Below are 25,309 nucleotides of genomic sequence, written 5' to 3'. Positions count from 1 at the left end.
TTTTTTTTTTTTTTTTAAGAAAACTTTATTGAAAGATTTAATAAATATTATACAAGTGTAAAAAAGAGACATTCATTGCATAAAAGGATATTAAATGATACTGTTGGAACTCAGATGTAGTACAGCATGGGCCCATCGCATCCAGAGTTCAAAATGTCTCTTTGAGTATTTAAAGCTTGCGGTGTTTTCTTCTTTTTTCTCCAAACAAAACTTTTAACTTTAATAACACATAAACATAAGCAATGCTACACGTTGTTTGAGTTTGCAAATGTTGTTTCAAATACAAATTTCTATGTATAATAATCTTTCTTTAAAGAGGCTGGGCATGGGGATATTTCCTTTCCGGAGTTTTCCATACATAGCAGTTATGTTGTATTAACTTAGTTATCACTAACTTTACTTCTTAGAGATCTGGGATTATATGATTCTATATGATTCCAACTGTGCAGGGTCTATATCTATTTTTATAGCAATTTAGACTACCCTAAGGTGCTGTGGATTTGTGTATGTGATAATGCAGATCTTTATATAGTATTGGTGATAGCGGAATGGAACGGAGTACGGTAGGACAGGATATGCCTAGGCATAACTTGGGTACAGATCATAGCCTTTATGTCCTCAGTGTATCGCTGTGCTAATTTATGTGTTAGTGTCCTGTTGGAGTTGTTTGGGTGGGGGTGATATCTGCATCCGTATGTATGTATGTTTCCCAGTATAGAGACATTGCACAATAGAAGTCCATTCTGTCTGTGTTGAGATAATGATATTTCTCTAATGACAGGAGAAGTGTGACATTTTGAGACCAATCCTGTTTGGACGGGATCTTGCTCTGTTTCCAGAGTCTCTGGATTAATTGTTTTGCGCTGCTAAGCATAATATATAATAGAGTGGATATATATTTACATTTAATCTTTGTAGGCTTATTGAATAGCAGCGTTAGGGGGTCAAAGGGGATTTTCTGTGTGAGTACTTTCTGCATTTCCCCATGTATCTCCTGCCAATATGGTCGGAGTATTGAACACTCCCACCAAATGTGATATAATGTGCCTTTCTGCTTACAATTCCTCCAACAGAGGGGGTCTGAGTGTTGAAATTTTTTTGCTAACCTGCTTGGGTACAGATACCATCTTCCTAGCAGTTTCATATTTGTCTCGGTTATTCCCATTGATGAGGGTGCCTTGCCCATTTGTTGGAAATTAGTGTTCCATGTGTCTGGGGGGACTGTGATAGACATCTCCACCTCCCACACCTTGGTATAAGATGGCAGGTTTTTCGAGTGTAGGGCTAGTAATATTTTGTATATCATAGATAATGATCCCTTCGTTACTTGCGGTGAGTGGCATAATTGTTCAAAGGGGTTAAGATTCCGAGTCAGATCGGACTTATCTTTGTGGTGGGAGAGAAAGTGCGATAGTTGAAGATATTCGAACCATCTATTAAAGTATGTTATGTTTTTTTCCATTAAAGATGTTTTAGCTAGGATAGCCCCTTGGTCTATCACCGAGCATATAGGTAGGCCTGCTGCGATAGAATATGAGCCTCTCGCCCACAAATGTCTAAGTGGTGGGTAGTCGCTGTTATGGCATAAGGGGGTCAATGGTGACGGGATTGTGGATATGTTCCTCTGGGATCTGGTCAGGTTGTCCCATGTAGTTAGTGTATCTGTTATCAGCGAGGGAGCAACTAAAAGATTATGTCTGTGTTGCCTATGTGTCCAGCATATAGCTCCTAAGCTCTGTGAGCCCGCTAGGTCATGCTCTAGCTTTACCCATTCCTTATTTGGTGCATTTTTACACCAGTCAATCACTCTGGTAAATTGAGCCGCTTGGTGATAAAATAGGTTAGGTACTCCTAGGCCAACCTTATCTCTACTTCTGTAAAGTACCGGTTTTGCTATTCTAGGGCATTTGTGGGCCCAGATAAAGGTGTTGACTATTTTTTGTGCGTTGTTAATGTATTGCGGTGGAGGTTGTATGGGCACAGTCTGAAACAGGTACAGAAGTCTGGGCATTACGCTCATCTTAAAAGCCTGAATCCTACCCAACCATGAGAGGCACTTACAATGCCAAGTTTTTAATCCTGTTCTGATAGATTCTAGGAGGTGGTGGTGGTTTAATTGATACAAGGAATCCTTGGAGTTCGTTATGTGTACCCCTAGATACTTTATAGAGGTGGTTTTAGACGTGAACTGATATTGTGTCGTGATCTGAGTATTTACTTGATCTGTTGTCCCTATGCCTAGGAACTCTGATTTTGACAAATTTATTTTGAAGTTAGAGTATGTACTGTATGTCTCGATCTCTGGCAGTAGTGTCGAGAGGGACTGTAAGGGAGAGGTGAGCGAGAATAGGATATCGTCGGCATATAGCGTTAACTTGTAGTGTGTGTTGTTTATATGAATCCCTTGTATGCCTTCATTTCCCCTAATTTTAGAAGCTAGAACCTCCATGGCCAGAATAAACAATAGGGGGGATAGGGGGCAGCCCTGCCTTGTTCCGTTTGAGATATGAAAAGGTTTTGACAGTGAGTCGTTTAATTTAATACGGGCTGTTGGCGATTGATATAAAGCAAAGATTTTCCCTATAAGTTTTTCGCCCATGCCGAACCGAGCTAAAGTAAGTTTCAAAAACGTCCAATCCAGCCTGTCGAACGCTTTTTCGGCGTCGACAGCTAGATAAATTGTTGGGATGTTATGGGATTGGGTGTATTCTAATAAGTTAAGAACCTTGATGGTGTTATCTCTCGCCTCCCTTTGGGGCACAAAGCCCACCTGGTTCAGATGGATTAGTTGGGGTAGGAATTTATTAATTCTGGTGGCTATTAGTTTCGCATATAGTTTGATGTCTACGTTCAGGAGGGAAATGGGGCGAAAGTTGGAAGGGGTGTCTGGTGATTTTCCGGGTTTGGGTATTACTGTCACGTGGGCCTCTAGCATTGAAGAAAGAAACGGGTGTTTCTGGTCAACAGTGTTGAAGATAGAGCATAAATGTGGCAATAAGGTGTGTGCATTTTTTTTGTAATATGAGACGGTGAAGCCATCCGTCCCTGGGCTTTTGCCAGTGGGTAGTTGTTTAAGGGCTGTAAGAATTTCCGATATTGAGAAGGGAACTTCCAGCTCTGTCGCCTGCGCCGTTGTCAGTTGGGGTAGGGAAGTGTCTGCTAAGTATGCATTAATCAATTGTGGCGTGTCTATTGGGTGGTTATTTTTTCCCGTGAGGTCATAAAGTTGAGAGTAGTATGTTAGGAATTGAGACAGGATTTCTGGTATGGTGTGTACCTTTTCATTTGAGGGGGTTTTTACTTCATGTATAAAAGTTTTGAGTTTTTTCAGTTTAAGGGAGCGTGCGAGGAGCTTTCCTGCTCTATTACTTTCAAAATAGAACTTTTGCTTAGTTTTTAGGGCTAAAGTATTAGCTTCTTTTATTAGTTGATCATGAACTGCCTTCCTAGCTTTTACAAGATCTGCAAGAGTTTGTGGGGATGTGGGGTTTCGCTTGTGTTCATATTCTAATTTAGATAGGAGCTCGGTGGATGATTTGTATAATAATCGTGCTTTCTGTTTAACGTGCGCTTGATATTTTATAAATATCCCTCTCATAAAACATTTGTGGGCTTCCCATACTATCAGGGGATCTGTCTTGGGAAGGGAATTAAATTGGAAGTATTCTGGGAGCAGTTTCTCAATTTTGTTATTAAGGTCAGGGTACCTTAGCAAATTATCCTCCAGTTTCCACTGATAAGTGCTTTTTGGTGCAGATGGCCAGTCAAGTCTCGTAAGTACTGCAGAGTGGTCTGACCAGACAGTGTGTGAGAGTCTTGATGATAGGACGTTAGTGAGTCCCTTTTGATTAGTGAGTTGATAATCGATTCTGCTATATGTGCGGTGTGGGGAGGAGAAGAAGGAGTAATCCCTCTTCTCGGGGTGTTTGAATCTCCAAATGTCAAACAGAGTCTGTTCGTGCATTAGTCTCCATAATTGTTTAGTTACATGCTTAGGTGTTGTGGGTTTGGGGTTTGTGGTATCTAGATTTGGTTGGATAGGTGTATTGAAGTCCCCTCCCATATAGAGTGCTCCTATTGTGTGGTCTAATATCTGTGTGAAAACCTTTCTGAAGAAGTGGAGCTGTTTGGTGTTGGGAGAATACAGGTTGACCAACGTCACCGGAATACCAAACAACAGGCCAGTGACGCAGAGATACCTGCACCCTGTGTCGGTGTGTGTTTGTATGGGAGTAAAAGAGATGTTTCTGCCTATAAGGATGCTTACGCCACTGCGCTTGTGGTCAAATGAGCTATGGAAGCATTGCGTATAATGTCCTCCATAGTATCTAGGTTCCTTTGATTTTTTGTCACCCCCCTTCCTGCGGAGGTCTTTCATAGCTAAAGAGCGTTTTTGTGCTGAATTTAGGCCTCTAGTGTTTTGACTAATTAATGTGATTGTTCTATTGTTAGTGGCCATGGTTAATCCGTGAGAGGGAAGCTATTGGGTTGTCCATGAGGGTGTGAATGATATCTAGCATGATAGATTCTGCTTGTACATTGTGCCCTGAGTGCGTCCCCACACCCAGTCCTCTGACGTGTAGCAATAACATGTTAAACACTAAACAATACAAGAAATAAAACAAGTAGCATAAATCAAATCTTAGTAAGAAGTATCTTAGATTACATAACGTCATATGACTTTACCAATGCGAGAGGGGCTATAAACCAGCTCCTTATCACTAGTGCTTATTGTTTAAAGATCTAACAGGTGTCTGAAATAAACTAACCTTTTCATCTCAGTTTTTGACACAGGATTACTTTGAGGGTGGGCATTACACTTATTACTACAGCCCCCCAGGTTTTTATAGAGAGGGCCCTGTTCCTGGAGGGTGATCTTGGCAACCATTTTCTTTACTATTGACTATATAAAACAGCATATATTACAAATAGTGTTGACAAGATTATTCACAGGTAAAGTCGTTAAGCATTATACGTTACCAGGGCATAGTTCCCTAATGTTGTTCACAGTCTGTGTGGCAGTTCTTGGATGTTTTTTGCAAAGTAACCCCTTATGTGGCAAGGTCTCTAGGTTAGGGGCTGGGGTGTGATACCCCGGGGCCTTGCCAATGCTTGGGTCTTGGATCTAGAGACCGCCTTTTGCCAGTCCCCTGGGGCCATTCTCGATGGTTTTTCCTAGGGGGTTCAAGATGATCGTCTGCCAGTAGGACCTCTGGCGGGTCTATTTCCAGTGCAGAGCAGAAATCACTGACATCTTCTGTGGACTTGCAATCCAGTTTCCTATTGCCATGCAGAACATATAGATGGAATGAAAATCCCCATCTATAGAGGATTTTCTTTTGACGGAGTAGTGCCGTTAATGGAGCTAATTCTCGTCTTCTTTGGAGTGTCCGTTGCGACAGGTCCTGATAGAATTGGAGTATAGTACCCCTGAATTTCACTGGTTGGCGTTTGCGTGAGAGGTTTAGGAGCTCCTCTTTCATCCCAAAGTCCTTAAACTTCATGATTATATCTCTTGGAGGAGCCGTATCTGGGGGGTTTAGGCCTGAGGGCCCTATGTGCTCTAACCCAGGGGATATCTGTAGAAGGAGGGGTATTCTTAAGGTGGGCAAAAAGTGCCGGGATATAGGTTGGGAAGTCTTTGGGTAGCACCGACTCAGGAACCCCGCGGATTCTGAGGTTTTTCCGTCGGCTACGGTTCTCGAGGTCCTCTATTTTGTCGTATAGATCAGCTATAATTTTTGTATGATGCGTTGTGGTGTCTTGAACCTCGTTAATTTCTTCTTTTAAGTGGTCAGAGAACTCCTCCAGTGCTTCCACTCTGTTGTTCATAGAGTGCAAGTCCTGTTTGATCTCAGCAATTTCTTCACGTATGCATGAGCGTATAATATCTGCTATGTCCTGCTTGGACGCTAATGTGGAGAGAATGTCATTTGGTACTGAGGTGCTTTCTTCTGATCCCTCCGTGTTTTTTTGTGGTGTTTGTTGTTTTTGTGAAAGCGATCTTCTGTGCTCCGCACTTGTTGAGGTCTTAAAGCTTGTGGGAAGAAAAACTGTTCCACTAGATTGTCCTTTTGGCAGGTTGATTTTAGCAATTTGTGGGGTTTTGCAGAGCGCTTGGTGTTCATTGTGCCTCAGTGCTCAGTATCAGCAATTGCGTAATTACCTCCTCAGTGGTCTTACTGTGAGCTGGATGTCAATGCCCTTGTGTACACTGTTGGTGTATTTGAACTATCAGGTTCTATTAAATAGAGTACCCCCTGGAATGTGTTCTGTGAGTCTCAGCCTATACTCCTGATTTGGGTGAGCTGTAGCACCCGAGTATGTAGAGTGAGAGGAGCTAATTGTGTGTGCTTGACGGGGCTGCTCCTTGGCGAAGTGTGTTTACGCTGCAAGCGTGATGGCTTCCTGTTGCAGCTATTTGTCTTGATTAGAGGGGCCCTGCGGGGGTTCTATGCTCTAGCCCGCTGTTTGTTTATAGAAGTAGTTAATTAATATGCAGATGTTGCTACGTCTGGGCTCTGAGGCCTTTTCGTGCTGACTCAGGGAACATCTGCTCTTTGGACAAGATGGCGGCTTACTAACTGTATGTAGCGTGGTAAGTGTCACTCCCGCAGACAGATATTGAGGTCTGTGCCTATGTACGAGCGTTTGTTCTTACCGCCTTTCGGTCCGTCAGTGCGGTGTCTAATAATACACTATCGTGCGGCTTCTTCTGCTGTTTTCATTATCGGGCAGGAACGAAGTGCGTCAGAGGCCTCTGTGGTAGCCTTGGTTAATATTTTAGTGATAATATTTTTCTCTGCACGTGCATGTGAAGCATAACTAGATATTCTCTGTGTACCAGCATTATAAACACTGCAGCTGCTCATAGCACCAGTGGGTCTTGTATCATATCAGCAATGAACAAATTGAGTCATTACCAGATGGTAAAAGCAACTTAGGATCTCTGAGCAAGTACCGTGCTTAAAATTCTGGTGCATGGTGCATACTTAAATACACTTTTGAAACAACTATAACTTTTATTAGAAGCATTACTTTCATGTAATTGGCAAAAGTCCATGAGCTAGTGACGTATGGGATATACAATCCTACCAGGAGGGGCATAGTTTCCCAAACCTCAAAATGCCTATAAATACACCCCTCACTAAACCCACAATTCAGTTTTACAAACTTTGCCTCCTATGGAGGTGGTGAAGTAAGCTTGTGCTAAGATTTCTAAGTTGATATGCGCTTCTCAGCATTTTGAAGCCCGGTTCCTCTCAGAGTACAGTGAATGTCAGAAGGATGTGAAGGGAGTATCACCTATTGAATGCAATGGACATTAATGCAAATAGACTTCTAGTCTATTTGTTATCTTTCCTGGTTCTAGGAAAGGTCAGAAGGCTTCTGCTGTTTCCTTGGCTTCGTGGTTAAAGCTTTTGATTCATCAAGCTTAGTTGGAGTCGGGTCAAGCCTCACCTCAGAGAATTACAGCTCATTCTACTAGATCAGTCTCCACTTCATGGGCTTTTAAGAAAGAAGCTTCAGTTGATCAGATTTGCAAAGCAGCAACTTGGTCTTATTTGCATACATTTACTAAATTCTACTGTTTTGATGTATTTGCTTCTTCAGAAGCAGTTTTTGGTTGAAAAGTTCTTCAAGCAGCTGTTTCAGTTTGATTCTTCTGCTTATGTTTTAAGTTTTTCTTTTCATTTGTGAGAATAAACTTATATTTTGGGTTGTGGATTAATTTTTTTCAGCGTAAATGGCTGTTTTTATTTTATCACTCCCTCTCTAGTAACTCTTGCGTGGAGTTCCACTTCTTGGGTATTGTTATCCCATACGTCACTAGCTCATGGACTCTTGCCAATTACATGAAAGAAAACATAATTTATGTAAGAACTTACCTGATAAATTCATTTCTTTCATATTGGCAAGAGTCCATGAGGCCCACCCTTTTTATGGTGGTTATAATTTTTTTGTATAAAGCACAATTATTTCCAAATTCATTTGTTGATGCTTTTTACTCCTTTCTTTATCACCCCACTTCTTGGCTATTCATTAAATTGAATTGTGGGTGTGGTGAGGGGTGTATTTATAGGCATTTTGAGGTTTGGGAAACTTTGCCCCTCCTGGTAGGATTGTATATCCCATACGTCACTAGCTCATGGACTCTTGCCAATATGAAAGAAATTAATTTATCAGGTAAGTTCTTACATAAATTATGTTTTTTTCTAATACATGTATATTGCAAAAATGCTTCTACTCAAAACTGAAATGCATACACGTGGATTCCAAATTTGGCTGGAAGGTCCATTTAGGGTAGTGTGAAGCCACACCCCTAACCACATCCTCAACCACGCCCATTTGCAAAGTGTCAGATAATCGGCTGTGCAAAAGGTAGCAACCCTACTTTCTAAACATGTTAAAGGTTTCTTCCCTTGTGAATCTTTTCATGAGTTTTCAGATTACTCTTTTTTGTAAAACGTTTTCCACACTCTCTACATGTGAAAAGCTTTTCTCCTGTGTGAATCATTTCATGGGTTTTCAGACAATCCATTTGTGTAAACCTTTTTCCACACTCTGTACATGTGAACGGCTTTTCTCCTGTGTGACTCCTTTCATGCTTTTTTAGATCACTTTTTTGTGTAAAGCTTTTTCCACACTCTGTACATGTGAAAGGCTTTTCTCCTGTGTGAATCCTTTCATGAGTTTTTAGATTACTCTTTTCTGTAAAACTTTTTCCACACTCTGTACATGTGAAAGGCTTTTCTCCTGTGTGAATCCTTTCATGAGTTTTCAGATTACTCTTTTCTGTAAAACCTTTTCCACACTCTGTACATGTGAACGGCTTTTCTCCTGTGTGAATCCTTTCATGAGTTTTCAGATTACTCTTTTCTGTAAAACGTTTTCCACACTCTGTACATGTGAACAGCTCTTCACCTGTGTGACTCCTTTCATGCTTTTTCAGATCACTTTTTTGTGTAAAGCTTTTTCCACACTCTGTACATGTGAAAGGCTTTTCTCCTGTGTGAATACTTTCATGAGTTTTCAGATTACTCATTTCTGTGAAACTTTTGCCACACTCTGTACATGTGAAAGGCATTTCCCCTGTGTGAATCCATTCATGCTTTATCAGATTTCTCTTTTTTGTAAAACCCTTTCCACACTCTATACATGTGAAAGGCTTTTCCCCTGTGTGACTCCATTCATGAGTTTTCAGATTATTCTTTTGTGAAAAACTTTTTCCACACTCTATACATGTGAATGGCTTTTCCCCTGTGTGAATCCTTTCATGCTTTATCAGATCACCCTTTTGTGTAAAACTTTTTCCACACTCTGTACATGTGAAAGGCTTTTCTCCTGTGTGACTCCTTTCATGACATTTCAGACAATCCATTCGTGTAAAACTTTTTCCACACTCTGTACATGTGTAAGGATTTTCTCCTGTGTGAATCCTTTTGTGAGTTTTCATTTGACTCATTTCTGTAAAACTTTTTCCACACTTTGTACATGTGAACAGATCTGCCCCTGTGTGACTCCTTTCATGAGTTTTCAGATTACTTATTTGTGCAAAACTTTTTCCACACTCTGTACATGTGAAAGGCTTTATTCCTGTATGAATCCTTTCATGCTTTATCAGATAACTCTTTTCTGTAAAACTTTTTCCACACTCTGTACATCTGAAAGGCTTTTCTCCTGTATGAATCCTTTCATGCTTTTTCAGATCACTCTTTTCTGTAAAACTTTTTCCACACTCTGTACATGTGAAAGGCATTTCCCCTGTGTGAATCCATTCATGCTTTTTCAGATTTCTCTTTTTTGTAAATCCTTTTCCACACTCTGTACATGTGAAAGGCTTTTCCCCTGTGTGACTCCTTTCATGAGTTTTCAGATTACTTATTTGTGCAAAACTTTTTCCACACTCTGTACATGTGAAAGGCTTTTCTCCTGTGTGAATCCTTTCATGAGTTTTCAGATTACTCTTTTCTGTAAAACTTTTTCCACACTCTGTACATGTGAAAGGCTTTTCTCCTGTGTGAATCCTTTCATGCTTTTTCAGATCACTCTTTTCTGTAAAACTTTTTCCACACTCTGTACATGTGAAAGGCTTTTCTCTTGTGTGAATCCTTTCATGCTTTTTCAGATCACTCTTTTCTGTAAAACTTTTTCCACACTCTGTACATGTGAAAGGATTTTCCCCTGTGTGAATCATTTCATGAGTTTTCAGATGATTCATTAGTGTAAAACATTTGCCGCACTCAGTACATGTGTGTGGTTTCTCATCTGTGTGAATTTTGTGGTGTTCTAGTAGATGAGACTGCCATCTAAAGCTTTTCTCACATTCTGTAGATTTGAATGGTTGCCTCTTTGTATGAATTATTTGGATAGACTGTAGACTTTTCTCTTCTTTAATATGTTTTGAAAACTCGGTAAATATGTGTGGTTTATCCTCTGGGATAATAATTTCACTAGATAAGGCATACATCTTGTCTTCTTGTTTGATGACTAAATTACTCTCTGTACATAATAATTGCTGCCCAGTTTCTGCAAATTCACCATCTCCTTTCAATATCTGCTGTGATATCCCCAATGTTTGTGAGTAGTCATTGGTGTCTAAGACTTTTGGAGTCTGTGGTATCAAACTGAGGCTTCCTGTAGTGAAGGATGGAGATGAACTACTGATGTGTTTGTCTACATAAAAAGAAATGGAATAAAGAAAAATAAGACTGTTTATTCTTTATAATATAATCCATCTCAATAAAAAAAAAACATTTTTTATACTCAAAAATGTCTTCCTTTTTGTATTTTTAAATTTATTTACCTGTAATCACAAATTAAAAATGGATGACATAGAATGTAAACATTACTACATCATAGTAACCTAAATTACTGATTACTGATGACAACACGTTATAGGGCCGCATTAAACAAGGTGCGTGTGAATAATGTTCTCAGTCAGGGAACAAGTACATCTGTATTCTGGGCAAGAGAGGTGGCATCCACCATTCTTATTTAACATTTCACAAGCAACTGCAAATACAGCCCTGCCCAGCTCATGCTCACACAGTTGGGTGAGAACATGATGCATTAATCATCACAGACTAATGATAAGTGTGAGATGTTTTGAGAGGGTGTGGTGGTTTGATTTATACAAACAGCCAAAAACTTTATTAGTTTAATAATAATAAGTCACTGTAAAATTAAACACACAGATCAGTGGTGGTTTTGGTGTGGGGAACACTGGAGAAAATGTGCGTCTTACACACATAGGAACAAGGTAGGCATAAATATAGTTATGGGTGTTCCATGAGCAAGGTCAGGGCAGGGGAATTTGGAGTTGCTGGTGTTCTGAGTAATGAACCAGGTCTGGGGGTGAGGTTAGGTAGTTGGACATGATCTATCTAAAAGGACAGAGGGGGGGGGGTAGTATTTTTTACCCTACACCTCAGCCCAATAGAGGTTGCTCCTTCTTTATAACTGTCAGTGACACAAATGTTCTTAAAAGATGCAGATATAAATATAATAGTTGTTTGTTTAATGAGTGATCTATTTTATTTTTAAAGTCAGCATAATATCCATTTTATTTACCTAACACATATGAGTTCATGGTGATAACAGGCTCCAATGTCTGTGCTCAGGAAGAAGGTTCCCTTATTCACTCCAGTTACATCAATACCTGATATCTCTCAGTGCTCTGGCCGTGTCTGTAAAAAGTATATTAAATGGTTTAGACAGATAATAAATTATGGTTCTGATTAACTGTATGTATGGTATAATTAAAGGCAAATAACAGTTCATGTGATACAGATCAGCTGATTAGGTTATTACATATGTGATGTTGATTCAGCACAAGCAATTAGTACAGATATCTTTGTTAGTGTTATAATTGCCCTTTGAATATGAATCTTCCCAGATCTATACAACATAATGGTAGAAAATCTATTTAAGTGGAGCCATATCACAACATTACAAATATATTATAATCTTTGTTTTCTATAATTTATATGAAACAATATTTTCTCCTGAAAGAAATGTTAAATATCAGTTGTTTAAATATGTTAATTTGGATGCTGCAGTATTGGTATTGTACTTCCTACTAATTATCACTGTCAGACATCTTGTCATGTGCTTCACCCCCAGTCCTTTAACTTCTCTTGGTCAATACTGAGTTGTTTTAAATCACACTGCTAGAGGGTGTGGGAGAGATAGGCAGTAAAATGTTAATGTCAATTGTTTTCTTGGATAGAGTTAAGAAAAAAAATAGTTTTTACATAGAGTGATAATATAATGAGATGTTATGTTGGCAAATTCAGTCCATTTAAAAAGGACCATAAAATATAGAATTACAAAACCACAGATGTATAATAAAAATACAATGCAATAGGGGGGACTTCAGGGCGACGGCCATCTTAATGGTCGCACTGAGCTTCGGCTCCTTAAGTTATCTCATAAAATCACTAATATTGTGAAGCTAAAACTGGATATATATTATTCAAACTATTGGAGAAACTGGTCTGTGGACAGCCTGATTTGAAATTTAGGGTTTTGAATCTTGACGTTGCTTAATTGCCCTCAGTACCACGCTATTCCTCTGAAACTAGCACTGTCCCTATTGATGAGAGGACTACATAGTCGCAGCATACTAAGACTAAAGTTTACGCTATCCCCTACATGCTAACTGAAAATGGAGGAAGCTTTCTTTCTTATGCAATTGCGAGTGATACTACAGAAGCATGCCCAGAGACTGGATGAAAGAATGGCGGTGATCTTTTACCCAGCTCTCCACAAGCCAGATAGGGTAAGACCAACCGGCTTACAAGAGACCGACCACTTGGACTCTGACCCAACAGACACAGATACGACGAGAGGTGACTACCCCACAGCAGGGAAAAGAGCTTCCTCTCTGGAAACTGGCGACCAGGATACTCTATATTTGGAGACAGTGGATATACCGATGCAGCTTAGCCCAACAGCCTGGCTATCACAGCAAGGGAAGAATCTGCGCCTGAGACTGCCACATTCCAGCTTTAAATCAACAAAACAACAGATGGAGCAAACAGAAGCTGCGCAAGCATGGGAGAAAATCTTCCTCTGATGAAAGAAACTTGCGGTGGTTCTGCAGACATGGAAGGATCATCTCCCGCAGAAAGCTTGGAGCACACACTGTCAGCAACCCCTGAGATCACAGCTATTCTGTTGGATACACTAAACACAGAGGTATGGCTGCATTTCCTCATCACCCTTGGCCCAGCCACCGAATTGATTAGCAGAGACACTGCAAATTACCGGGTCTCCCGACAACTGCCATCTATCTGTGAATACATGATGATGAGGAGTATACTCCGGGACACAGACAATCTTTCCCAACTGACCCAACTGCCTTACATCAAGTTCGAGTTTGCTGAACTGGCTCCCGAAGCCACGTCGCTCCTAGGAAAAAACTCTCCCAATTATCCAGGTACTGAACTATTGCATTGAAATGGGGTGACAATTTCCCCCGCCCTCATTTAAAAAGCTTCCCTTCTATGCTGAGAGCAGTTTGGGAGGCAAAATAAAGAACATTAAGGATCTTAACCTATTAACTAAATTGTAATATAAAGCCATGGCCAACAATATGTTTTTGTATTTCATATTACGAGACTTTATTATTCCACTTCTGACTATTAAGTTCCCCTATGTATCTCACATGCCTATCATCTATGTTTATTATGGATGAAATGTTTTCCTACATGGATCAGAGAAAGTTAACATAATTTTTGCTGCCTACTGTTTATAGAATATGCACTACTGATGTGGTGTAGCAGGTCTTAACTTTATATTTGTTAAAAGCCTATGACTGGGCAATATATGATGTTCAGCGTACCCCTCTTAAGATGTTGTTAGTGATGACCGTATTGTCTGACTGCAGTAATAACAGAGAGATCACCTGGGAGGTTGTATGCCCTCATATTCCTCATTTTTTCTGCTATAAATTACCAGATATATTAAACCCTCATAAGTTTATATCGTGTATTTCACATGTTTATCAAGTATATCATGTTGTTACTGAGATCTTTGAAGTCCAATGTACATAAAATATACACTGTTAATACGGTCCGGTTCTACTATGAGCGCATATCTTAGCAATATACCATTATCAGCTTCCCCTCTCAATATGGTATCAATGACGACCACTAGGTCTGATCGAGACTTTCATGGAGAGACCACGTAAGGGGATAGGTGTGCTTAAATTGCTTCTTTTGTCTCTCCAATCCCCTCAGTTTATCTGCATATAGTCTACATATATTTAGCAGCAAGCAAGGTCGGTCTCAATATTAAAATAGTCAGAGGTTCAATTAAGCCATATATTACATCATACTCACATCCCCCTAGCTTCCCATTACTATATGATGTCATAATGGGAAGGATCTGTGTGAACAGAAAACAGAGGCGCCTTATGGGACAGTATCGTCAAACAACAGAAGAGCAGAGTAGGCAAAGCAGCCCAAAGCAGGGGTACTCACAAGTGTAGCGGCATAAACGTATGCCTCACAGCACAGGACGGGACCTTTATTCGCCCGACAGACAAACACACTGGATCAGCACGTGGAATCCAAGACCCAATCAGCAGCAACTTGCAGGACCACGTCACAATGGGAGCTGTCTGTAAAGTAACCAGTCACCAGCCTCGGCAGTTAGATAGACAGGTCAGCGAACCAACCAACCATAAACAACAGGCGTAGAGCAGGTAATCAAAAACTCAAAAGTTTATTGGAATTAAAAGTTTAAAAATATGTACAGCGACAAGCAATGCGTTTCTCGACCTTCAGGTCATTTAATCAGATTTATACTGAACAATGATAACCTGCTCTACTTAACAAGGAAGAGGACCTATCACAAATCACCCTACATGCACACCCCTCTCTCCTCCAATAGGGAAGATCCTACGCGAGGCATCCTCTAAGCCAATCGCTGAGATCCTATGAATGAAGGATGTGCATTCCCTATTGGAGGAGAGAGGGGTGTGCATGTAGGGTGGTGTCAGAGTTTCCTCTTCCCTTCCTTTTCACTGCCTTTCTGTCCCTTTAAATTTGCCTCTTCATTCCCTATAAAGGCTTCCTAATCCTAGCTGTCATTGCTGGATTATTGAATCTCTCTATCGGAGACTCGTTTACTCACCAGCCTATCCGGCTCTACCAAATCTTCAGCTCCTCCTGCTTGCTTCCACGGCTGCAGCTGCATCCCAGAAGCACCTGTTCTCTGCCTCAGTCATCTGACTGCACCTCCTCTGGGCCAACGCCTCTCAGCAGCAGTGTCTCACTGTGCAAACAGCAGCAGAGTCTCTCTGATACTGGAGCCAGCTTTCCTCCTGCACTGAACTTTACCTCTCATCTGCAAAGGATACAGGTTGTATATTTATCTTGATACTAACTGCCTAACCTGATATACAAAGCATTATTGACTTTACTTTTGCTTGTTACTTTCTCTGCTCAAAGCAGTACCACTGTGTTTGTGTTGCTTAAACAGTTACTGCAGCTCCTCCTCTGCCTAATGATCAATTGAGCTTTTCTGTCTGTGAACAAGCTTCCTTGTTGTTTGGCTATATTAACACAGAGCAGTTAACTTTGTAGTCTGTAAGATTCTGTTAACTCCACTGTCACACATCCCACTTTTCCAGTGTTGTATATTCCTGCTAACAAAAAATCCTCTCATTAAATGCACAGACTCTCAGTAAATCTGGTAACATCAGGTCTCTGATATAATTCTGATAGGTGGTTTGTGATAGGTCCTCTTCCTTGTTAAGTAGAGCAGGTTATCATTGTTCAGTATAAGCCTGATGAAACGACCTGAAGGTCGAGAAATGCGTTGCTTGTCGCTGTACATATTTTTAAACTTTTAATTCCAATAAACTTTCGAGTTTTTGATTACCTGCTCTACGACTGTTGTTTATGGTCGGTTCGCTGACCTGTCTAACTGCCGAGGCTGGTGACTGGTTACTTTACAGACAGCTCCCATCGTGACGTGGTCCTGCAAGTTGCTGCTGATTGGGTCTTGGATTCCACGTGCTGATCCAGTGTGTTTGTCTGTCGGGCGACTAAAGGTCCCTTCCTGTGCTGTGAAGCATACGTTTATGCCACTACACTTGTGAGTACCCCCGCTTTGGGCTGCATTGCCTACTCTGCTCTTCTGTTGTTGGACGATACTGTCCCATAAGGCGCCTCTGTTTACTGTTCACACAGATCCTTCCCATCGATTCCATTTCTAGGAGTGCTGCTTGACCATACGAGTGATCTGCTGTCCCAAGACCATCTTGTTATCCAGGATTGGTTTCTATCGATCTATTGCGCACCTTATTTAGAGACTCCTTTTACTCTATTTTCTTACATGATGTCATAATGTAGCTCACGCTTGCTAGCTGTGAGAAGTCTATATGTGGGCTATACATTGATGCTGATCTAAAAGTCATTGCTGTCTCATATACCCCCCTTCCTTATGTCTAGCTCTATTTACCAGTCCAAGAGGACTCTTTTTTTTCTCATTGCGCAGCTGTAGAAATCTCCTCTTATAATTACTTATTGACAGCACTTTCCACTAAACCTTTATGATACATTTAGCTATAGTGTGCCATGAGATATAAAACAAACTGTTAATAACAGACAGAATATAAAACAAGACACAATATTATCTGAGAATACACAAATAGATAAGGGAGAATGTGACAATCAGCACAAGGTGTTGTGTAACTGGAAGGAGTAGGTGCTGGGGAAGGTGGGGTAGATAAGGTAAGAAGGGAGATAGGGAAGAATAATGTATAGGGGAGTATAGAGCACAGAGGCAGTAAATGACATAAGGCAGGGCTCGACAAACCCAGGAGCCTGGGAGCCACTGGCTCCTAGAATTTTACCCCTGGCTCCTAACCTTTTGGGTTATTATCCATATATCTATATATAAATCCAACTGTCTGGCTCCTAAAAATATGCCTGGCTCCTAAATATTCTTATTGGCTCCCAATTTTTGAACATATTCGTCAACCACTGACATAAGGTGCTATTAGACACAATGTCTGTACCTGATCGCATATAACAGCCAATGACACTAAATACTGAGCATGGGCTAAATTAGCATCACTTTCTCTTATTTCATTTATACTAATAAAGGGACGTTGTAAAGCTGCACAATATACAGGGCACTACACAACAGGCTGAATGCTGCTGTAAACACAATATAGTAACATATTTGTACATAATAAATTATTAGCAAGAGATCTGCTAAACTAGATTATTCCATCAGTTAAGTAGCCCAGAGAGCTGAGTGTGCCAGCGTGTATATATCTATAGTTACACTCTTATATCAGGGCATTATAGTGACAAAGTGACATGATCATGTCGTATTATCACTATACACCCTGCATATTTATGTGTTTAAACCTCACAACAGGGTTAAACCCACAGGTAAAGTATGACTTAGGAGTCACAGAGAACTGCTGGTCCAAATCAGAAACTGTTGGTTAACCAATCAGTAGCGTTAGTCACACAGATGGGCGAGTGTAACATAGATTGTATTATGTATATTCTATATAATGTGATTTTTGGTAAAAGTATTTTATATTTGCTCACTTAGGTTTAGTGTTGTATCTTTTTGAAAACCACAACTCATTAACCCCTTAATGACCGCAGCACTTTTCCATTATCTGTCCGTTTGGGACCAAGGCTATTTTTATATTTCTGTGGTGTTTGTGTTTAGCTATAATTTTCCTCTTACTCATTTACTGTACCCACACATATTATATACCGTTTTTCTCGCCATTAAATGGACTTTCAAAAGATACCATTATTTTCATCATATCTTATAATTTACTATAATTATTTTTATAAAATATGAGGAAAAAATGAAAAAAAAAAAAAAAAAAAAAACACTTTTTCTAACTTTGACCCCCAAAATCTGTTACACATCTACAACCACCAAAAAAACCCCATGCTAAATAGTTTCTAAATTTTGTCCTGAGTTTAGAAATACCCAATTTTTACATGTACTTTGCTTTTTTTGCAAGTTATAGGTCCATAAATACAAGTAGCACTTTGCTATTTCCAAATCACTTTTTTTCAAAATTAGCGCTAGTTACATTGGAACACTGATATCTTTCAGGAATCCCTGAATATCCCTTGACATGTATATATTTTTTTTTAGAAGACATCCCAAAGTATTGATCTAGGCCCATTTTGCTATATTTCATGCCACCATTTCACCACCAAATGCGATCAAATAAAAAAAATTGTTCACTTTTTCACAATTGTTTTCACAAACTTTAGGTTTCTCACTGAAATTATTTACAAATAACTTATACAATTATAGCATAAATGGTTGTAAATGCTTCTCTGGGATCCACTTTGTTCGGAAATAGCAGACTTATATGGCTTTGGCATTGCTTTTTGGTAATTAGAAGGCTGCTAAAGGCCACTGCGCACCACACGTGTATTATGCCCAGCAGTGAAGGGGTTAATTAGGGAGCATGTAGGGAGCTTCTAGGGTTAAGTTTAGATTTAGTGTAGTGTAGTAGACAACCCCAAGTATTGATCTAGGCCCATTTTGGTATATTTCATGCCAACATTTCACCGCCAAATGCGATCAAATTAAAAAAAAAAAACGCAAAATTTTTCACAATTTTAGGTTTCTCACTGAAATTATTTACAAATAGCTTGTTCAATTATGGCACAAATGGTTGTAAATGCTTCTCTGGGATCCCCTTTGTTCAGAAAAAGCAGACATATATGACTTTGGCATTGCTTTTTGGTAATTAGAAGGCCGCTAAATACTGCTGCACATCACACGTGTATTATGGCTAGCAGTGAAGGGGTTAATTAGGTAGTTTGTAGGGAGCTTGCAGGGTTAATTTTAGCTTTAGTGTAGAGATCAGCCTCCCACCTGACACATCCCACCCCCTGATCCCTCCCAAACAGCTCCCTTCCCTCCCCCACCCCACAATTGTCCCCGCCATCTTAAGTACTGGCAGAAAGTCTGCCAGTACTCAAATAAAAGGTTTTTTTTTTAAAGTTTTTTTTTTATAGCATATTTACATATGCTACTGTGTAGGATCCCCCCTTAGCCCCCAACCTCCCTGATCCCCCAAAAACAGCTCTCTAACCCTCCTCCTCTGCCTTATTGGGGGCCATCTTGGATACTGGCAGCTGTCTGCCAGTACCCAGTTTGCAGAAAAAAATGTTTTTTTTTCATTTTTTCTGTAGTGTAGCTTCCCTCCCACACAAACCAACCCCCACCACCTAACTGAGGTTTATATTTTAATATAATTTCCCCCCATTGTTTCAGTTTTGTACAATTTTTTTCTGTAGTGTAGCGGTTCCCATCCGCTCCCTCCCCGTGCATGTGCCCACCCCCCCCGTAAACGTGCGCGCGTCCGTGCGTGCCCCCGGCCATCCCTGCCCACGATCCCGCCCCCCTCCAGATGAGCATGCCCATCGATGGGCGCCACCCGCCTCCCATACCGGCTCCCACCCACCAACAAAAATAGCCACGGATCTCCGGTGCAGAGAGGGCCACAGAGTGGCTCTCTCTGCACCGGATGGCTAAAAAATGTTATTGCAGGATGCCTCGATATCGAGGCATCCTGCAATAACCGGAAAGCAGCTGGAAGTGATCAGGATCGCTTCCAGCTGCTTTCCAGACCGAGGACGTGCAGGGTACGTCCTTGGTCGATAACTGACTTTCTTTTAAGGACGTACCCTGCACGTCTTCAGTCGTTAAGGGGTTAAAGAACCAGTGAACACAGTAGATTTGCATAAACAACACATGCAAGATAACAAGACAATGCAATAGCACTTAGTCTGAACTTCAAATAAGCAGTAATTTTTTTCTGACAATTTTAAAAGTTACGTCTATTTCCACTCCCCCAGTACCATGTGACAGCCATCAGCTAATCACAAATGCATACACGTACCATATGACAGCCATCAGCTAATAAAAAATGCATATACGTACCATGTGACAGCCATCAGACAATCACAAATGCATACATGTACCATGTGACAGCCATCAGCAAATGCATATACGCTTAGTCTGTGAATTCTTGTACATGCTAAGTAGGAGCTGTTGACTCAAAAAGTTTAAAAAAGGGACAGTCAACACAAAAATAGTTTTAACATATATCTATAAAGTTGCCCTAAATTAGTTTTTAACGATAATCCGTTTTCAAGTTAAATCACTTACTTTTCCCCCGGCTTTAAAATGTCTGTGTAGCACCGCCCCTTTTTCATTATCCGTGACATCATTAAAATCCTGTGTTCCCTGTAATTGTTCTAAGTTACTCGTAACAGTTTGTTGCGCATGCGCAAGTGAGGAAATACAATATATGAGGCTGTACAATAGGAGTTGTGAGCGTACAAATGCTGGGAAAAGCGTTTCCCACCCTACAGTGCTTTTAATATAAAAGACCCATGACAGTTTTTTCCCTGCATTGAAATAACAGCACAAACCTGGTATTATCTGACAGTTAAACAGAAGGACAGACAGAAAGTCCCTAAGGCCGGAACACAGTTAGGTTTGCTGAAGTCACCAATAAGCAGAAGAGGGAATCTTTATTTCACTGTAGGGCTGAGCTCTGTAAATATATCCCATCTGTTATACCCTATATGTTTGTACCGCAAGCTCAAGAGTAAAACATCTGCTCCTATATCCTAGGTCAATTACAGAAGAAATGTTCACATATACAGTGCGCCCCTGGGATTCAGGCACAGAGCATCCAGTGGAAGAAATGAATGGTGGAAATGTGCTGTGCATTCTGATAATGAAAATAGTTATTCTCCCACTGAGTTTGTATCTATTAATATACTTTTTACCTCTGTGATTACCTTGTATCTAAGCCTCTGCAGACTGCCCCTTGTCTCAGTTCTTTTCACAGACTGGCATTTTAGCCAATGAGTGCAGATTCAAATAACTCCATGGGAGTGAGCACAATGTTATCTATATGGCACGCATGAACTAGCACTGTCTAGCTGTGTGAGGCTGTCAAATGCACTAAGATAAGAAGCAGCCTTCAAGGGCTTATAAATGAGCATATGAGCCTACCTAGGTTTAGCTTTCAATAAAGAATACCAAGAGAACAAAGCAAATTTTATGATAAAACCAAATTGGAAAGTTGTTTAAAATGACACGCCCTATCTGTATCATTAAAGGGACAGTCCACACAACATTTATAATGACTTATTCCTATTTAGTAGTTAATGTTAATTTAATCCTCCTGTAGCCCATGTTTAATGCATATATGTTTTTTGTTCAAAATCACTTTTCATTCTCCGGCTGATTTGAAATGGCCGCCAGACCCCTCTTTTCCCTGGCGTCATCCTAAATGAATGCTCTGTTGAAAATAACTGCTTCGTGTCGAGCAAGCTCGTGTACATCTTTTGCGCATGTGCATTGTATTTAAGAGTTTAGTCTCACAGCGCCAAGTGCAAGCTCCTCTGAATTCTCCCTTGACTTCTAACCTGACTTTCACTGCATAATCCCCCCTCACAATTACTCTGCCATACGGTTCCTCCCTACAAAGCAGCCATGTCACGTAACACACAATACTTGCAGCTATACAAATGGCATGAGCCAGACACCATGGGGGGAGCTTTATAATATTGTCAGTAATTAATGCAAACGTCAGAATTCACACACTGGTAGCGCCAAGTGCAAACACCTTGCACATCAATAGAAAATAAAATGCAATGCATGTACTGGTGTCTTTAGTACTAGATACAGAACTGCACAATGTCAGACCACACACAGCCCAACCACTAAAGTGTAATGTTACACCGAGATATTTCTGTCACAGCCTCAGTCCACATACATAATACTATAAATGAGGACTTCAACTAACGATTATTTTCATAATCGGTTAATCGGACGATTATTTTTTCAATTAAATCGGACTATAAAAAAATCCTATATTTAAAATAAAATCCACATACTGAGTGTTATAAATATAAAATTCAGACTAAAACTTTACATTAACATAACTGTTTGTCCAATTTTTGAACCTGCAGCATAACACATTTTTCTAATCAAGCCAAAAAAACACAAACTGTTTCAAATGAGGTAGAACTACAAAAAGGTAGACTATTACTGTTAATAACATTCTGTTATTCACTCTCTCAGAAACTTTGCATTGAAATGCAAAAGTATCAACATGACCACATGCTACTGGCTGAGGCTGGCTTACTTTTTGCAAGCTATTTGGCCTGCAGCAGAGAAGAGGTGCTCAGATGGTGTTGAGGTGCCTGAGATGCATAAGTATGGTTTTGCCAATTTCACCAAGGTGGGGTATTTTGTTAACTCTCCACCAATGCAAGGGGCCTCTTAAAGTAAGCCTGGACTTCATTCTAACATAAAAATATCTTTATTATCTATATGCAATACTAAATAACCAGCTATAAAAGGTTAGGGGACAAATATCTAGTCCACACTTAAAATAATAGCTATATACTTATAGAGCTTGAATTTGGTACATATTACAATTAATTCAAAATAAAAAAACAAGAAAAGTCAAAAGCGCTAAGTACTGTATATCAGTAACAGGACAAAGCCTTACACATTAACCTATACTGTACATATAATCAGCAATAGCAAGTGATCCGCTAATAATTGTGCAAATCAATTCAAATAACAAATTCTATCAATCTAAAGTTAGGTGTAAATAACAAGCTTGGCACATATCATGCAAAGCATAGTCCAAACTCACCTAATTTAATATAAACAATCCAAATGATGACTCCTATTTTATTTCTGGTTTGCACATAAGCCGGGATTAGCTGTAAATTTATACTGTTCTGAAAAAGTGAAAAGTAAACTTCTGTAGACGTCCTTTAGGCTAAGGGCATAACCATAAAACACAATACCATGTGCAGGAGCTCATTAGAGTGAAGCAGCTGGTGTTGTGCACAGACCAACTAATCGATTATGAGATTCGCTGACAACTATTTTAATAATCTATTATTATCGATTATACTGATTAGTTCTTGCAGCTCTAAATTACATTGTGCAGTTCTGTATTTAGTGTAACACTGAATAATGAAATAAATATATTAGGTTTAATGTCCCTTTAAAACCGACCCTGCTACACAACTGCCCCTAGTTAGTCTGAGCAGGGGTGATAAGATCATGTAAAACAATACAAGTGCTGCTTACAAACTAATATAACAACCCCTACTCAGTAATAAGGTCAGATTGGCTCCTACAAATAAGGCAAACTATGACCGGGCGCCCTTCGATAAAGCTGGGCTGATAATGTTCGGTTTGGGGGCACAGTGTGTATTAACCCTTCACTGGAACAGAGAGCCACACAGTATGTATTAACCCTTCACTAGCACAGAGTGTAATAACCCATTCACTAGCACAGAGAGCAGCACAGTGGGTATTAACCCTTCACTAGCACAGAGAGCAGTACAGTGGGTATTAACCCTTCACTAGCACAGAGAGCAGCACGGTGTGTATTAACCCTTCACTAGCACAGAGAGCAGCACAGTGTGTATTAACCCTTCACTAGCACAGAGAGCAGCACAGTGTGTATTAACCCTTCATTAGTACAGAAAGCAGCACAGTGTGTATTAACCCTTCATTAGTACAGAGAGCAGCACAGTGTGTATTAACCCTTCATTAGTACAGAGAGCAGCACAGTGTGTATTAACCCTTCATTAGTACAGAGAGCAGCAGAGTGTATATTAACCCTTCATTAGCACAGAGAGAAGCACAGTGTGTATTAACCCTTCATTAGCACAGAGAGAAGCACAGTGTGTATTAACCCTTCATTAGCACAGAGAGCAGCAGCACAGTAGGTATTAACCCTTCACTAGCACAGAGAGCAGCAGCACAGTAGGTATTAACCCTTCACTAGCACAAAGAGCAGCATATTGTGTATTACCCCTTCACTAGCACAGAGAGCAGCACAGTGTGTATTAACCCTTCACTAGCACAGAGAGCAGCACAGTGTGTATTAACCCTTCATTAGTACAGAAAGCAGCACAGTGTGTATTAACCCTTCATTAGTACAGAGAGCAGCACAGTGTGTATTAACCCTTCATTAGTACAGAGAGCAGCAGAGTGTATATTAACCCTTCATTAGCACAGAGAGAAGCAGTGTGTATTAACCCTTCATTAGCACAGAGAGCAGCACAGTAGGTATTAACCCTTCACTAGCACAAAGAGCAGCATATTGTGTATTACCCCTTCACTAGCACAGAGAGCAGCACAGTGTGTATTAACCCCTTAACTAGCACAGAGAGCAGCACAGTGTGTATTAACCCTTCACTGGCACAGAGAGCAGCACAGTGTGTATTAACCCTTAACTAGCACAGAGAGCAGCACAGTGTGTATTAACCCCTTAACTAGCACAGAGAGCAGAACAGTGTGTATTACCCCTTCACTAGCACAGAGAGCAGCACAGTGTGTATTAACCCCTTAACTAGCACAGAGAGCAGCACAGTGTGTATTACCCCTTCACTAGCACAGAGAGCAGCACAGTGTGTATTAACTCTTCATTAGCACAGAGAGCAGTACAGTGTGTATTAACCCCTTCACTAGCACAGAGAGCAGTACAATGTGTATTAACCCTTCACTAGCACAGAGAGCAGCACAGTGTGTATTAACCCTTCACTAGCACAGAGAGTAGCACAGTGTGTATTAACCCCTTAACTAGCACAGAGAGCAGCACAGTGTGTATTAACCCTGCACTAGCACAGAGAGCAGCACAGTGTGTATTAACCCTTCACTAGCACAGAGAGTAGCACAGTGTGTATTAACCCTTCACTAGCACAGAGAGCAGCACAGTGTGTCTTAAGCCTTCACTAGCACAGAGAGCAGCACAGTGTGTATTAACCCCTTAACTAGCACAGAGAGCAGCACAGTGTGTATTAACCCTTCACTAGCACAGAGAGTAGCACAGTGTGTATTAACCCCTTAACTAGCACAGAGAGTAGTACAGTGTGTATTAACCCTTCACTAGCACAGAGAGCAGCACCGTGTGTATTAACCCTTCACTAGCACAGAGAGTAGCACAGTGTGTATTAACCCCTTAACTAGCACAGAGAGTAGTACAGTGTGTATTAACCCTTCACTAGCACAGAGAGCTGCACAGTGTGAGTTAACCCTTCACTAATACAAAGAGTTAAACAGCACTTAGTAACCCATTGCCTGGCACAAGCAGGTAAATAACATGCACTAAAATAACAACATTTATAACAATTATAAACTTTTTAAGAAGACCAGAAAGTGACTAAAACGTTTTATCACACAATACACACACAGCCTGACTCACTCACCCAGCAGCAGCTGCACAGGAAGTAAATGGGAG

At 40.3% G+C, this 25,309-nt stretch overlaps 1 protein-coding gene across 1 annotated transcript; it reads right to left on the bottom strand.

Moving 5' to 3' along the window:
* Window positions 1-25,309, bottom strand: LOC128659968 (oocyte zinc finger protein XlCOF6-like). Its single transcript, XM_053713560.1, has 3 exons — window positions 25,278-25,309; window positions 11,575-11,690; window positions 1-10,677 (listed from the first exon to the last, which is right to left on the bottom strand). Exons 2-3 carry the CDS (start codon window positions 11,591-11,593, stop codon window positions 8,408-8,410), a joined length of 2,289 nt encoding a protein of 762 aa, XP_053569535.1. The 5' UTR covers window positions 11,594-11,690; window positions 25,278-25,309; the 3' UTR covers window positions 1-8,407.

This window comes from Bombina bombina, chromosome 5 (assembly GCF_027579735.1).
Source record: "Bombina bombina isolate aBomBom1 chromosome 5, aBomBom1.pri, whole genome shotgun sequence".
Lineage (NCBI taxonomy): Eukaryota > Metazoa > Chordata > Amphibia > Anura > Bombinatoridae > Bombina > Bombina bombina.
The sequence above is the reverse complement of the archived record's forward strand: the minus strand, read 5'-3'. Positions and strand labels throughout refer to the sequence as shown.